This window comes from Syngnathus floridae, chromosome 4 (genome assembly GCF_059516105.1).
Source record: "Syngnathus floridae isolate MCC-2025c chromosome 4, RoL_Sflo_1.0, whole genome shotgun sequence".
Classification (NCBI taxonomy): domain Eukaryota; kingdom Metazoa; phylum Chordata; class Actinopteri; order Syngnathiformes; family Syngnathidae; genus Syngnathus; species Syngnathus floridae.
In genome coordinates, this window is record NC_142416.1 from 21,316,147 (window position 1) to 21,329,438 (window position 13,292).

The 13,292-nt window shown below is 59.0% G+C and overlaps 3 protein-coding genes across 4 annotated transcripts; all 3 read left to right on the top strand.

Moving 5' to 3' along the window:
- Nucleotides 1–131: 131 nt before the first annotated feature.
- Nucleotides 132–4,688, top strand: rcor3 (REST corepressor 3). 2 transcript variants are annotated; one of them, XM_088373877.1, is made up of 12 exons: nt 134–502; nt 606–662; nt 1,214–1,291; nt 1,420–1,472; nt 1,554–1,715; nt 1,799–1,923; nt 1,999–2,077; nt 2,202–2,426; nt 2,510–2,587; nt 2,655–2,712; nt 2,997–3,220; nt 3,557–4,688. In XM_088373877.1, the coding sequence occupies exons 1-12, from the start codon at nt 277–279 to the stop codon at nt 3,878–3,880; spliced, it is 1,689 nt and encodes a 562-aa protein (XP_088230003.1). In that variant the 5' UTR covers nt 134–276; the 3' UTR covers nt 3,881–4,688. The 2 variants fall into 2 exon arrangements, with proteins under 2 accessions (XP_088230002.1, XP_088230003.1); XM_088373876.1 differs by having other exon boundaries at nt 132–502; nt 1,420–1,715.
- Nucleotides 4,689–4,831: 143 nt separating this feature from the next.
- Nucleotides 4,832–8,719, top strand: slc22a7a (solute carrier family 22 member 7a). Its single transcript, XM_088373879.1, has 9 exons — nt 4,832–6,000; nt 6,390–6,493; nt 6,925–7,079; nt 7,168–7,336; nt 7,397–7,514; nt 7,595–7,919; nt 7,993–8,101; nt 8,300–8,506; nt 8,580–8,719. Exons 1-9 carry the CDS (start codon nt 5,683–5,685, stop codon nt 8,698–8,700), a joined length of 1,626 nt encoding a protein of 541 aa, XP_088230005.1. The 5' UTR covers nt 4,832–5,682; the 3' UTR covers nt 8,701–8,719.
- A 1,154-nt stretch (nt 8,720–9,873) lies between these two features.
- On the top strand, nt 9,874–13,237 carry LOC148400010 (sodium/calcium exchanger 1-like). Its single transcript, XM_088373871.1, has 8 exons — nt 9,874–11,081; nt 11,186–11,295; nt 11,526–11,543; nt 11,694–11,753; nt 11,816–11,937; nt 12,074–12,173; nt 12,309–12,563; nt 12,641–13,237. The coding sequence occupies exons 1-8, from the start codon at nt 9,874–9,876 to the stop codon at nt 13,015–13,017; spliced, it is 2,250 nt and encodes a 749-aa protein (XP_088229997.1). The 3' UTR covers nt 13,018–13,237.
- Nucleotides 13,238–13,292: the final 55 nt, after the last annotated feature.

Genomic DNA, 13,292 nt, shown 5'->3' on the forward strand with positions numbered 1-13,292 from the left:
TGCTTGTCTATGGACGAGCTTGCGCGTGAACATAGTCTGCTCCCAAAAATAAAACAAAATAACAAAACAAAATCCACCGACGGGTTGGCGGAGGGATCTACTATCTTCCGCTCGCGGCTGGCCTCACTACAGAGGGGGGGGGGGAACTCCGCCCGCCGCCGCGTCGGTTAGTCCCTCGAGTCGACCTACTACGCGGGCTGCTTGCGACGGTGGCGGACATTTTGTGTCTCTCGGGATCAAATCGTCCCTTTCCTATGCTGCCGGCGTCCCCTTCCCATGCTGGTGGCGTCCCGTAGCGCCCAAGGAGCACGTCGGTCCCGTCAGGCGAAGCTTTTTGGAGCCTCTTCGGCGGTGGCCGTCGAGCACAGCAGCGACAGGATGCCGGGCATGATGGACAAAGGCTCCGAGTATTTGGGCAAGGCTCGCTCCAACGGCACCAAGAGTCCTTCCAACGCGTCCAACGGACACTTGACGGACGAAAGCGGCAGCGACGACGAGCACGGTGGGCCGGCCGCCCAACATACATGGCAAGCTAGTCGGCTAGCTTGGACGCTCGCTCCAGTGCAGTCACACTTGGCTTTTGTTTTTGCTTTTCTTGTCCGCAGATGTTGGCATGCGGGTCGGAGCCGATTACCAGGCCAACATTCCTGATTACGAGGCCGGTGAGCATGCTTCCTTGATATTCCCGACTCGTTTGGTGATTGTGGACGTGGTCGCTGGCTGGCTGGCTGGCTGGCTGGCTGGCTGGCTGGCTGGGTTGCAGGCAGGAAAGCAAGCAAGCCGCTGCTCACACTTGGCCTTTCGAAAGGGAACGCCAAAGTGCAAGAGACGCCTCGCAGCCGTCCGTCCCTAGGGCTTGCGGGGGTGCGTGCGGAATGTTGCCGGATGGGGACCGACCGCCGAGGCCGCCTGCCCGTGTGCGTGTACTAGTGTGCGCGCGTGTATTTGTGTGTGTGCGTGCTGCGGTGCGACATTTTTAGAAACGGCGTGAACGACGAAGGGCGAGTCCTCGGCACAGGTGAAAACACCGCGGAGGCAGGGCAGGGCAGGGCAGGGCAGGGCAGGGCTGGTCAAAGTTGTCAAACTGACAACGCGAGCGGCATGGGCAGATATTGTGTGGTATTTGGTGGAGCGGCTCCGGACGATTGGACCCTTGTCAAAATAGCCAAGGAGCTGTGGTTGAGGTGGAATGATGATGAAACGCTCCATTTAGGCTCCAGCAAATACTCTGAGCGGGACAGCGGCGGGATGTTGGTGTGGTCGCCTTATCATGACATCGAAGACGCCAAACGTGAGTGATCGCATCGAGCCCGTCCGTCCTCATGTCGCCATAGTAACCCTTCCTTCCTTCCTTCCTTCCTTCCTTCCTTCCTTCCTTCCTTCCTTCCTTCCTTCCTTCCTTCCTTCCTTCCGCCTCAGTGGACGAGTACATCGCACTGGCCAAAGACAAGCACGGCTACAATGTGGAGCAGGTAGGCGTGCGCCTTTCTAAGCACTGGCTTTTCAGAAGGCACCGCAAGTGTGTGCGTGCGTGCTTGCGTGCGCTCGTCCAGGCCCTGGGGATGCTCTTCTGGCACAAACACAACATCGACAAGTCTTTGGCGGACCTCCCCAACTTCACGCCTTTTCCCGACGAGTGGACGGTGGAGGACAAAGTTCTCTTTGAGCAAGCGTTCAGTTTTCACGGCAAAAGTTTTCACCGCATCCAACAGATGGTAAGCGGCGAGCATCTCGGAAAGCCCGGCACGGCGGAGCCGCCTCCCGTCTGGCTCTTGTCCATTGGACGCTTTGACCTTAGCTTCCAGATAAATCCATCTCCAGCCTGGTCAAGTACTACTACTCGTGGAAGAAAACCCGTTCCAGAACCAGTCTGATGGACCGCCAAGCCAGGAAGCTGGCCAGCAGGAGCAACCAAGGCGACAGGTAACGGCGTCCTGGGCTTTGCTGCCCTTCTACAAGTAGCGAGGGGCCGATTCTTAATTGCTGTTGTCGCCCCAGTGACGAGGAGATGGAGGAGGCCAACGCCGCCGAGCCAAACGACAGCGACTACGACCCCAACAAGGAAGCCAAGAAAGAGGTACGTACGTACGTACGTACTTACGTACGTACGCACGCAAGCCAGCCAGCCAGCCCGGCGGCGCGGCCTTCCGCATGCTCTCGATCCACTTTGAGCCGGGGGTGGGGTGGCGCTTTGGCGGTAGAACCCAGCGGAGCTGACCGCGCCTGCGGCGCCCACCGCCAAGTCGGTCCCGGGCCGGCGGGAGCACCAGACGCTGCAGCACCGCCACCATCAGCGCTCGCGGTGCCGCCCCCCCAAAGGCATGTACCTGAGCCAGGACGACGTGGTGGCCGTCTCCTGCGGCGCTGCTGCCGCCAACGCGCTCCTGCGCCAGCTGGACATGGAGCTGGTGTCCCTCAAGAGACAGGTAGGAGGCGCCCACTCAACGGGAGCCGCTTTGCGCCAGCGGCTGTTGCTTTTCGGCAAATGGTGGCCGCCTTGCCGTTTTAGGTTCAAAACGCCAAACAGATGAACAGCGGACTCAAGCACGTCTTGGAACGTGGAATCGAGGCCTTCCGCCTGCCCGAGGTTGGTCAAGAGTGGCGCCGGCGCAAGCCTTAGCCACCCTTTCTGACAATGCGGACCATGCTTTCAGAGCGCTCAGAAGGTGAACGCTCGCTGGACCACCGACGAGCAGCTGCTGGCCGTTCAAGGTGACGCCTCGCCTTTGTTCTTGGCCCGTCCAACCATGGCAAATTGGCTTTAGAATGGCTTTGAATGGGGGCTGCCTTCGCTGCGGCGACTCTGTCCTCCTCCCGCGCCTTTTGCAAGAGTCACACGCGCGCACGCACGCACGCTCGCTCGCACGCGCGCACGCACGCACGCCTCCCAAATTGCCCCGCCAGCACTTTGCATGGACACGCGCGAGCGTGTGGCATCACGTCCGCGTCACGGGCCGCTTGACTCTCTCGATGATGTCGTCACTCATGTCGTTCAGGAGTCCGGAAGTATGGCAAAGACTTTCAGGCCATCGCCGACGTCATCGGCAACAAAACGCTGGGGCAGGTGAAGAACTTTTTCGTCAACTACCGGCGGCGTTTCAATCTGGAGGAGGTGCTTCAGGAGTGGGAGGCGGAGCAAGGGGACGGCGCCTCCGGGGAGGAGCTGAAGAACACGTCCGCCACGCCCTCCGGGAAGAGCACCGACGAGGAGGACGACGAGGTGAATAGGATCGGCTGGCCGATTTGCACTCGCTCGCTCGGTCTCCCTGCTGCAACGCACCTGATTCAAATGATGCTTGCTTACGATGGGACAGGCGTGTTGCGACAGGGAGACGAAGCGGATGTGCAGATCGCCGGCGCTTCAGAATAGCAATTGCCCAGCCCTGCCTGCTTTTTGTTTTGTTTTTTTCCCCACATTTCCAAATCCTCTTCTCACTCATTTTCTAGTCCTTTCTCGAATTTTCGAAAGCGAGCAGAATAAGACCTTTGCAAACAAACAAAACCAAAGAACCAACAGTAGCCAGGCTTGAAGCTCCATCTGCCTTTTTGTTCCAAGGCCGCCGCTTCGGGGGCGTCTCCGGCGGTGGCTTCGTCTCAGACGGGCGTGACGCCGAGCCCCGCCTCCTCGCTCCACCACCAGCCGCCGCCCCTGCTGCGGCCCTCGCTGCCGGCCACGCCATCCCTGCATCGCCAGCCGCCGCCCCTGCAGCAGCAGCCCCACCCGAGCTCGCAGCAGAGCCGGCCCGCCCTGCAGCAGCCGCCGCCCCTCATCCGGCCCACCAACGCCCCGCCCCCTCGTCTCAACCCCCGCCCGTCCGGCCCCGCCGCCCCTCCGCAGCCTTCGGCCGACGCGGGCTCCTCGTCGTCGTGTCTCCAGTAACGTGCGCCGAGGAGAGGCCATCCGCCTACCCGCCCAAACGGCATGTTGGCAACGGAACACTCGGGCGGGACCAAACACCTCGGTGGAACTCGAGTAAGCTAAGACGCTTGAAGGCGGCACAGTGAGCTGTCAAACACCCTTCACAGTGACTGCTATACGAGCGTGTGCCAGCGTGTGTATCTGGATCCAAGTAGAAGTGTGTGCGCGTGCGCGTGTGTGTGTAAATACAGATGTGTGTGTATATACACGTGTCTGTGTGTGTGTGTATGTATGTATATATATATATACACACACACACACACACACGCATACACATACGTGTGCGTGTATATGTATATATACACACACAAATGTGTGTGTATATATAAAATCTGTGTATATACATGAAACTGTGTGTCTATTTATATATATCCACCTACATATAGATGTTTGGTGGGGATAATGTTTTGTATGGATCCATCCATCCATCCATCTTGTGTCCACGCGGGCATGCTGGAGCCTGTCCCAGGTGTCAGGTTGCCAGAGACCAATAAGCATCGGCGCCTCCAGGCAATTTAGAGCGCTCAATCGTTTTTGGGATGTGGGAGGACCCGGAGAAAAGCCCACCGCTTGTCGACATGAGCGTTCTTGTGGCAGCAATTGGTTTGGACAAGCACTTGCTCGTCAGCACCGGCCGGTGTTTTGAGTAAGGTTGCTTCAGCATGTTTGAATTGGAGCTTTTGTTGCGTTTGCATATTGCTTGTCGAGCCCATGGACGGACACTTGCCAAAGAAGGACACAAAGTTCACATTAAAACATGTCATGGACACGTTGGGCTCCAAAACTCCTTTGCCTCATGTTATGCCATCTGAGAGGAAGCGACCCCCGGGTTTTCGTGTGAGCACATATATTGGAATACGGGACGTTCAAACCAGAAACGGCGACGTGCAGAAAGCCGAGAGATCCGCGCAGATGTTTTCTTTGCTCTTTGCCCGCCGCAATTGGAGTAAGTGGCCTTGGCGTCCTTGTGACCGCAGGCAAAGCGAGCACTGAGGAATGAAGCGTCGACCATTGATTGTCCGTGAACTGATCAGATGAGGAGCAAATGTCACGCCGCTCACTCTAGCGAGCACAAGTCACCAGACCCGGGAAGTCGAGTCGAAAGGATTTTTGACGGCCGAACGTGGAAAGGGCGCGTGTACCAAATCGCTTTGCTCGCTTCTCCTTTGACCTCTCACGCCTTCCGGTTGGCCGCATGTCCCTACAGTGGCGCCCATGCTGCCGAGCAGGAGGAAATGCGAAGCACGAGCGTAGACCAGGCAGGCCATGTATTTTTTTCCCAGGTTCATATTTGTAGGTGTTTGCCCGTGTTTGGGGCTGTCGTGAGCAATCAATTGCTTGCCTCCCAAGTCCGGTCCCGCCACACCTGAGGCCGGCCATAGTCAGCTTGATTTGGCTTTTGTTGATCTGGCGCCGGCCATTGGCGTTGCCAGAGGAAGCGGCTAGGTGGATTGCTAAGGAGTTTGTCCAATGGCAATACTTTTGTGCAACTTGCTTTATGTTGCTCAACATTGAGCGACTTGAGAGGGAGGCTTGGCTTCAAAGGGTGTCTGAAAAAGACAAGTATTGGACTGTCCAGCGCTGGTCATGAGGAAGGAGACATCCTGCCTAATTGACTTGTTGCCTGCCTGCCGGCTGCTGACCAAGTGAGGAATGTTCTCCTCCCTCCCACACGCAAAGCCCGTCCTCCTTCTCTTGCCTCAAAAAGCCCATCAAGGAGAAAGGCCTCTGCAGTCCCAACCGGCAGCCCGCCAGCGGTCGCCATGAGGTTTGAGGAAATCCTGGACGACGTCGGCGGCTTCTCCACCTTCCAGCTCTTAGTTCTGAGCATCCTTTGCCTCCCGCGGGCCATCCTGCCACTCCACTTCCTGCTGCACAACTTTGTGTCGGCGACGCCCGCCCACCGCTGCGCCCCCGGGCCGGGGCCCCCGGATTGGAACCCAGCGGACGCCCGCAGCTCGTGCGCCATCGACGATGGCTCGACGAGTGGAAACCTGACCGGGCGGCACAACCGCACCGGCCTTTGCCCTCACGGCTACAGCTACGATCGCTCCGAGTTCGCCTCTACCACTGCCACCGAGGTGAGTGCTGCTTTGATCCCACCCCATCCGTGTAAGGCCACGTTCCCCCAAAACCTGTGCTCCGGAAAGACTATTGCTTGTTTGATTTTTTTTTTTTTTTCCCCTTGCACAAGCGTAGACCAGGTCTGGATCAGGACTTGATCAAGTCTTGTCCAGGTCCGGATCAGCACTTGATCAAGTTTTAATGTGGCTTCAATCAAGTCTTGAGGCTATGCGGGTGGCCATGCGTGTGGCTATGCATGCGGGTGGCTATGCATGCGGGTGGCTATGCATGCGGGTGGCTATGCATGCGGGTGGCTATGCAAACTCTCACTTAGTTCTGGATGAAGTTGGGAACGGGTGGTGAGCGCATCCGGATCAAGTCTCTTGTTTTGTCTGTGTGCCTGCAGTGGGACCTGGTGTGCGAGGACCGAAGACTGAACCAGGCGCTTGCCACCTATTTCTTCCTGGGTGTCACTTTTGGCGCCGTCCTGTTTGGTTATCTCTCCGACAAGTGAGTTCGCAGGCGGGACCAGCCAGCCGCCAGTCTTTTCCTTCATTAAGCTCGACTCCCGTAAATGAGCGTGGAAATAAGGAAGCGGGCGAGAAATTTGACGGACCCACGCCTTTTTTCCACGCTCTGTCAAGTCCGTCTTCCCGGAATGCGGGTGCTGGGGGAGGGACGGCGCCGGCCGGGTGAGCGCTCTTTGTGCTGTGGCCAGGTCCCGGCAGTCTGGAGAAAGTCTGACGTAGCGCCGCTCCCTCGTTTGTCAGTCGGAGCTCTCCGACCCGATTATTGGGACAAATCCATCACGCCTGGCCCGGCCCCGTCGTCCTCGGAGGTCAACACGCCCTTTAGCATCCGCTAGGTCTTTGGGACGGGACAAAACGGGGGCCATTGTGGAGATTAAAGGTTCCTCTCGGCGGCGGTGGTGGTGTGCGCAGGTTCGGCCGAAAGTCGATGCTGGTAGCGGCTTTGTTGGGCGCCACCCTGCTGGGCGCCACGTCGGCCTTCGCCAGCTCATACGCCATGTTCGCCGTGTCGCGTGCGCTGAGCGGCGTGACTCTGAGCGGCATGTCCATCATCGGCACGGTTCTGGGTGAGCAACACCCGCGTTGACCCAAGGGACCGGAGCATAAAGCGCCTAACCTGCCCCCCCCCCCCCCCCCCCCCACACACACACACAGGCGTGGAGTGGACGGATGTGAAGCATCGCACCTTGACAGGCACGCTCATCAGTCTGTCGTGGAGTGCGGGCAACATGATGCTGGCGCTGCTGGCGTATGCCATCCGAGACTGGCGCCATTTGATGCTGGCAGTAACGGCGCCGTGCCTTCTGGCTTTACTCGGCTGCTGGTAGGTCAGGTCAGGATGGGCGGCTGTTAACCCCCGGCCACCCTAACCGTCCCTGTCCAGGTGGCTGCCCGAGTCGGCCCGTTGGCTGCTCGCCAACGGCAGGGCCGCCGAGGCCCGCGACTGCCTGCTGCGCTGTGCCAGGATGAACCGGAAGAACGGCGCCAGACTCCAGCCCGAGGTCGACATCGCCACGCACACACTTCCCACGCCACGCACGCTTCCCGCGCAGGTCTCGGATGAACGAAAATGTGGTCGCAGATCTTGGAGAAGGCGGCGGTTTCCGACGCGGCCGATGAGACTCATTCCTACCTGGACCTGCTCAAGACGCCCCGGCTGAGAAAGATCACGCTGGTCTCGGGATTCTCCTGGTTTTCTGTGGCCCTCCTGTACTACGGCATCAGCTTCAGGATCTCGGGCTTGGGCGTCAACGTCTACCTCACGCAGTTCATCTACGGTGCCATTGAAGTGCCCGCTAAGGTTCTGGCTTACTTTGTTCTGGACCAAACGGGGCGACGCAACGGTCAGGCGGGCTTTCTGATGGCCACGGGTGCGCTCATAGCCATCAATGCGGCCGTCCCACTGGGTGAGCGACCGCGCCCACCAAAATGAGCCCCGGGCAGGCCTGGGGCGCCTTTCATTTTGTCTTTGTCTTCCAGACTTGGCCGTGCTTCGGACCTGCGTGGCCGTGGTGGCCAAGGGCTTCTCTGAGGCGGCGTTCACCACCGCCTTCCTCTACTCGGCCGAGCTTTTCCCCACCGTCCTTCGGTAACGCAGTCACCGGAGTCGGCCGGCTCGGCTTTACGTCCACGCGCTCGTGACAATTAGGGGGGGAAAAGAACGCTTTCTGTCGCTTTCTCGCTGGCATGGTGTTATCTTCGGTGTTTGCCACTCCTTTAAAGTTAAAGTCCCAATGATTGTTTTAGCCACGTTAGCGAGCTAAAGCGAACCGGTTTTGTTGGACAGGCAGTGTGGCATGGGTTACACGTCGTGTCTGGGTCGCATCGGGAGCTCGGTGGCCCCGATGATCGCGCTGCTGGAAGACGCCTGGCTCTTCCTGCCGCCGCTCGTCTTCTCCGCCACGGGGATACTCGGCGGCGGGCTCGTCTTCTTGCTGCCCGAGACGCTGGACGTGCGCCTGCCTGAGAACATTCTGGACATTGAGGAGGGAAGGTAGGCGGCCAAAAGCCAGTGGCGTCAAAAGACGGCAACGCACATTGACGTGAGTCCTTTTCTTGTTCTTCAGGCACAGGAAGTCGGAGCCCGGCGAGCTCTCCGACGGTCTGGAGATGAGCGCCCGCGGCGTGCCCCTGGCCGATGAGCGCATCGCTAGAGCGATGCAAGCGGCCAACGATGGGCCATTTTGATGGGCTCATTGGCGCCAAAAGGAAGACGAATCCAATTCCAATCCCCCGTGCACTAAAGCATTTCCCATTTCGACACGTGGGAAATAAAACGACATTTTCAAGTGGGTCGACAAGGTGCCATGCTCTGAGCGCTAGCGTTAACGCATTTGAATCGTGGCGGGCGGCTTCAAAAGCACCCACTTTGGGCTCACATTTTGGGCAAAAGTAGGTCTTCACTTGCGAGCTATCTGTCATGCCTTTGCGTCTCTCAAAAGTACCAGGGATACGCGTCGCTTGCTCGGCATCGTAGCGCACGCCAGAGTCCGGCCCTCGTACCGGTATGGGCTAGCCGACGGCCCCTCTGGATACGCACGCCAGAGTCCGGCCCTCGTACCGGTATGGGCTAGCCAACGGCCCCTCTGGATGGATACGCACGCCGACGACGCTCCGTCTGGCAAACAGGCGGGCGCTTCCCGTTGGCATCTCCGAGCTGAGGTCGGCCAAGGTCGCGTGACTCTCTAGCGTTAGCCGCTATTCCGAACCTGGGAAACTTGTCAGCTCGTCCGTTACCTTCTTTGGTGCCGGTCGGCCAGCCGCGCACTGATAAGCCCGTCGCTCGGCAGCCGTCTTTAGAACTTTATCTCCCCACTTAGGAGAGCTCATCACGCCCCCCACCGACCCACCCCGGCGCAAACGCAGAGGTTCTCACCGGCACTCCCCCTTTGGTCTGCTCCGGCCTGGCTTAAACGATAAGAAATAGTTTGGATTGGAGTTTGAGCTTCGGAAAGTGACAAATGTGGGCGGGAGTTCTCCGCCTAGTGACATCACTGGCGTGTCTGGCCAGCGGCCCGCGTCAGTCCCCGTCGACGTCTTGCCCGCTTCGCATCTTCTCTTCGTTCGTAGTGAGGCCGCTTTTGCTCCTGGAAAAAATTCTGAAGGTAAGCCAACAAATTGATCGACTAATAGAGAAAACACACCGCTCAGCAACTAATTCCAAGTTGGCAAAACGGCACCGAGAAGGAACGGCAAGCGGCTGGCCGTTGCTGGGACGACGGCTGAGTCGACCCCGTCAGCTGATATGGTTGCAGCCGGCGGAGGGACCATTTTGACGGCGCCGCTGCCGCCCCCACCACCAAATTTGACGAATGTTTGATTCTCCCAGTGTTTGCTGTGCAATAACGAGCCATTTTTGCAATGCGTCTTTGCGTTCGGCAGGTGAGCAGAGGGGCCGCTAACATGTGCGGCGGATCCGGAGCCTCGCTCGTTTTGCTGGCCCTGCTCTCGGCCCACGTCGGGCCGGCGGGGAGTTCAGCCGCCCGCAACCGCAGCAAATGCGGCGGCGGCGGCACCGATTGCAAGGACGGCGTCATCTTGTCGCCGTGGCGACCGGAAGACCCCGGCCCGGCGGAGCGCGTGGCTAGGGCCGCCGTTTATTTCATGGCCTTAGCGTACATGTTCCTTGGCGTGTCCATCATTGCCGACCGCTTCATGGCGTCCATCGAGGTCATCACGTCCCAAGAGCGACAGGTTGTGGTCAAAAAAGCCAACGGGGAAAGGTTGACGGCCACGGTGCGCGTGTGGAACGAGACGGTGTCCAACCTGACCCTCATGGCGCTGGGCTCGTCGGCTCCGGAAATCCTGCTCTCGGTGGTGGAGATCTGCGGCCACAACTTTGACGCCGGCGAACTGGGGCCCAACACCATCGTGGGAAGCGCCGCCTTCAACATGTTTGTCATCATCGGCCTGTGCGTCTATGTCATCCCCGACGGACAGACGCGGCGGGTCAAGCACCTGCGGGTCTTTTTCGTCACGGCCGCCTGGAGCGTCTTCGCCTACACGTGGCTCTACCTCATCCTGGCCTACTTCTCTCCAGGCGTGGTGGAGATTTGGGAGGGGCTCCTCACGCTGCTCTTCTTTCCCCTTTGCGTCAGCTTTGCCTACGTGGCCGACCGCCGCCTCCTCTTCTACAAGTACATGTACAAGCGCTACCGAGCCGGGCGGCGCCGGGGGGTGATCGTCGAGACCGAGGGGGAGCCCGACAAAGTCCAAACGGAGCATTTGGAAGCCAGACGTCTGGCCCGGGAGACCGAGCGGGAGCTGTCCACGCAGCGGGAGAAGGTGACGGACGGGCACGGCGGCAGCGAGGCGTCAGACGGGCCCGGCTCCTCGCCCCGCGACGTCACCGTCTCTGACGATGACCGCGCGGGGGTCTTCGCCTTTGAGGAGCCCACGGTGACGGTGAGCGAGAGCGTCGGCGCCATGGAGGTCATGGTGGTCCGGACCTCCGGGGCTCGCGGGGCGGTGGCCGTGCCGTACAGAACCGTCGAGGGCACAGCCAAAGGGGGCGGCCGAGACTTTGAGGACACTCACGGCGTGCTGGAGTTTGACGACGAGCAGATCTGGTGAGTGAGTGATCGAGGGAGGGAGGCAGGCAGGGAGCAGCCTCTTTGCTAGCTAGCGCGTCACCCGCCGACCTCCGTCATTCCGCTCCATGTATGCGTTTCAGTCAAACGCTTCGCATCAACATCATCGACGACGAAGAGTACGAGAAGAACAAAACGTTTTGGGTGGAGATGGGCGAGCCGCGACTGCTGGAGATGAGCGGCGGCAGCAAAGGTGCGGCGCCGGCTGCGGCATAAATGCCATCTCAACCTCGTCCAAGCGCTGGGCTTAAGTCGGAGGTCCTGGTCCTCGGTGGCCAGAAAATGGATCCCGAGGACTGGGACTGAAGACCCTGTCGATGCCTTTGCGTGTCCATCCTTTTTTTTGGTTTCCTCAGCGGGTCTGCTTCAAGAAGTTGCTTTCTTTGCCACTTTTGTTTTTCATTCATTGCCTTTTGTCTTTAGGTGGATTCCTGCTCACAGGTGGGTCACCTCGGAAGGGCATCACAAGGCAGACACTATTGGTGGCCCCGGGCTGCTCCTCCCGCTGGCGCCGGTTTCCACGTGTCTTTTGTCTTGTCATGGCCATCCGTGTTCTCGCCTTCTTCTCACCGCCTTATCGCCATCTGGCAGGCCCGGGCTACAGAAAGCTCCAAGAACAACAGAACCCCTCTTCCGTTATCACCATCCCAGGTACCGTTTGTCCCTCCGTCCGTCCGGCCGGTGGCCTCTCAGCACAAGCGTGTGTCTCTCAGATGAATCCGAGGACTTGGGGAGAAAAGAGGAAGAGGAGCGACGTAACGCACGGGCGTGTCGGCCCACATTAGGCGAACACGCCAAATTGGAAGTCGTCATTGAGGAATCGTACGAGTTTAAGGTGCTGCACGCATGAAAGCCTCTGGCGTGAAACGCACAAACGAGTCGGCCGACTCTTCTGCGGCTTACCGAATCAAAAGTTGTTGTTGTGTGTGTGTGTGTGTGTGTGTGTGTGTGTGTGTGTGTGTGTGTGTCAGAGCGCGGTGGACAAGGTCCTGAAGAAGACTAGACTGGCCGTGCTAGTGCGAACGACGCCGTGGAGAGAGCAATTTGTGGAGGCCATCACAATCGGCGGAGGTGAACGAGTCCACCCTGCCAGGCAGAATAAAAAAAAAAAAAGGCAGCAGTAGCAAGCCAGCCAGCCAGCGTGTCAGCAAAACAACCCGTCTCGTCCCGAGCTCACAACCTTTTGTCCAATCTCCCACTGTCTAGGCGAGGACGGCGAGGAGCCACCCTCTGCCCTGGACTACATGACGCATTTCCTGAGCGTCTTCTGGAAGCTGCTGTTTGCGCTGGTCCCGCCCCCCGACTACTGGAACGGCTGGGCGTGCTTCGTGGTCTCCATCGCCGTCATCGGTATCCTGACGGCATTCATCGGGGACCTGGCGTCGCACTTTGGCTGCACGGTGGGTCTGAAGGACTCGGTCACGGCCGTGGTCTTTGTAGCCCTGGGCACGTCGGTGCCAGGTAGGTCGTGGCCCGCTCACATGCCCATATGCCCGCCTCTGGCATTCTTCACACCGTCTCCCTCCCGCCTGGCCCAGATACCTTCGCCAGCAAGGTGGCGGCCAGCCAAGACCAGTACGCCGACGCCTCCATCGGCAACGTGACGGGGAGCAACGCTGTCAATGTGTTCCTGGGCATCGGCGTGGCCTGGTCCATCGCCGCCATCTACCACCGCACCCAAAACCAGGTGTTCAGGGTGGACCCGGGAACCCTGGCCTTCTCCGTCACCCTTTTCACCATCTTTGCCTTCGTCTGCATCGCCGTCCTCATCTATCGGCGCCGACCCGAGATCGGCGGAGAACTGGGCGGACCGCCGCTCGCTAAGACGGCCACCGCCGGCCTCTTTTTTAGCCTGTGGTTGATGTATATTGTCTTGTCGTCGCTCGAGGCCTACTGCCACATCCCGGGCTTCTAACCACGACGCTCCGGGTAAACGCGCAAGGATGGCGTCGGTCGTGTGGAATTTCATATTTTATTTCATTTTTTTTTCACTCGACTCCATGATGAAACGCTAGTCCTCGTTCAAATGTCATTGCAACTGACTGGAGGTGTTTTGGATTTGTCCCTAACCTGGCTGGCGCCCGTCATGAGACGATTTGCTTTGCAGTAAAATAAATCAAAGCGTAACAGGCCAACCCCTATTTTCATGTTTGTGATCCATGTGTGCGCACGCGCGTTGGTGCTTCGCTG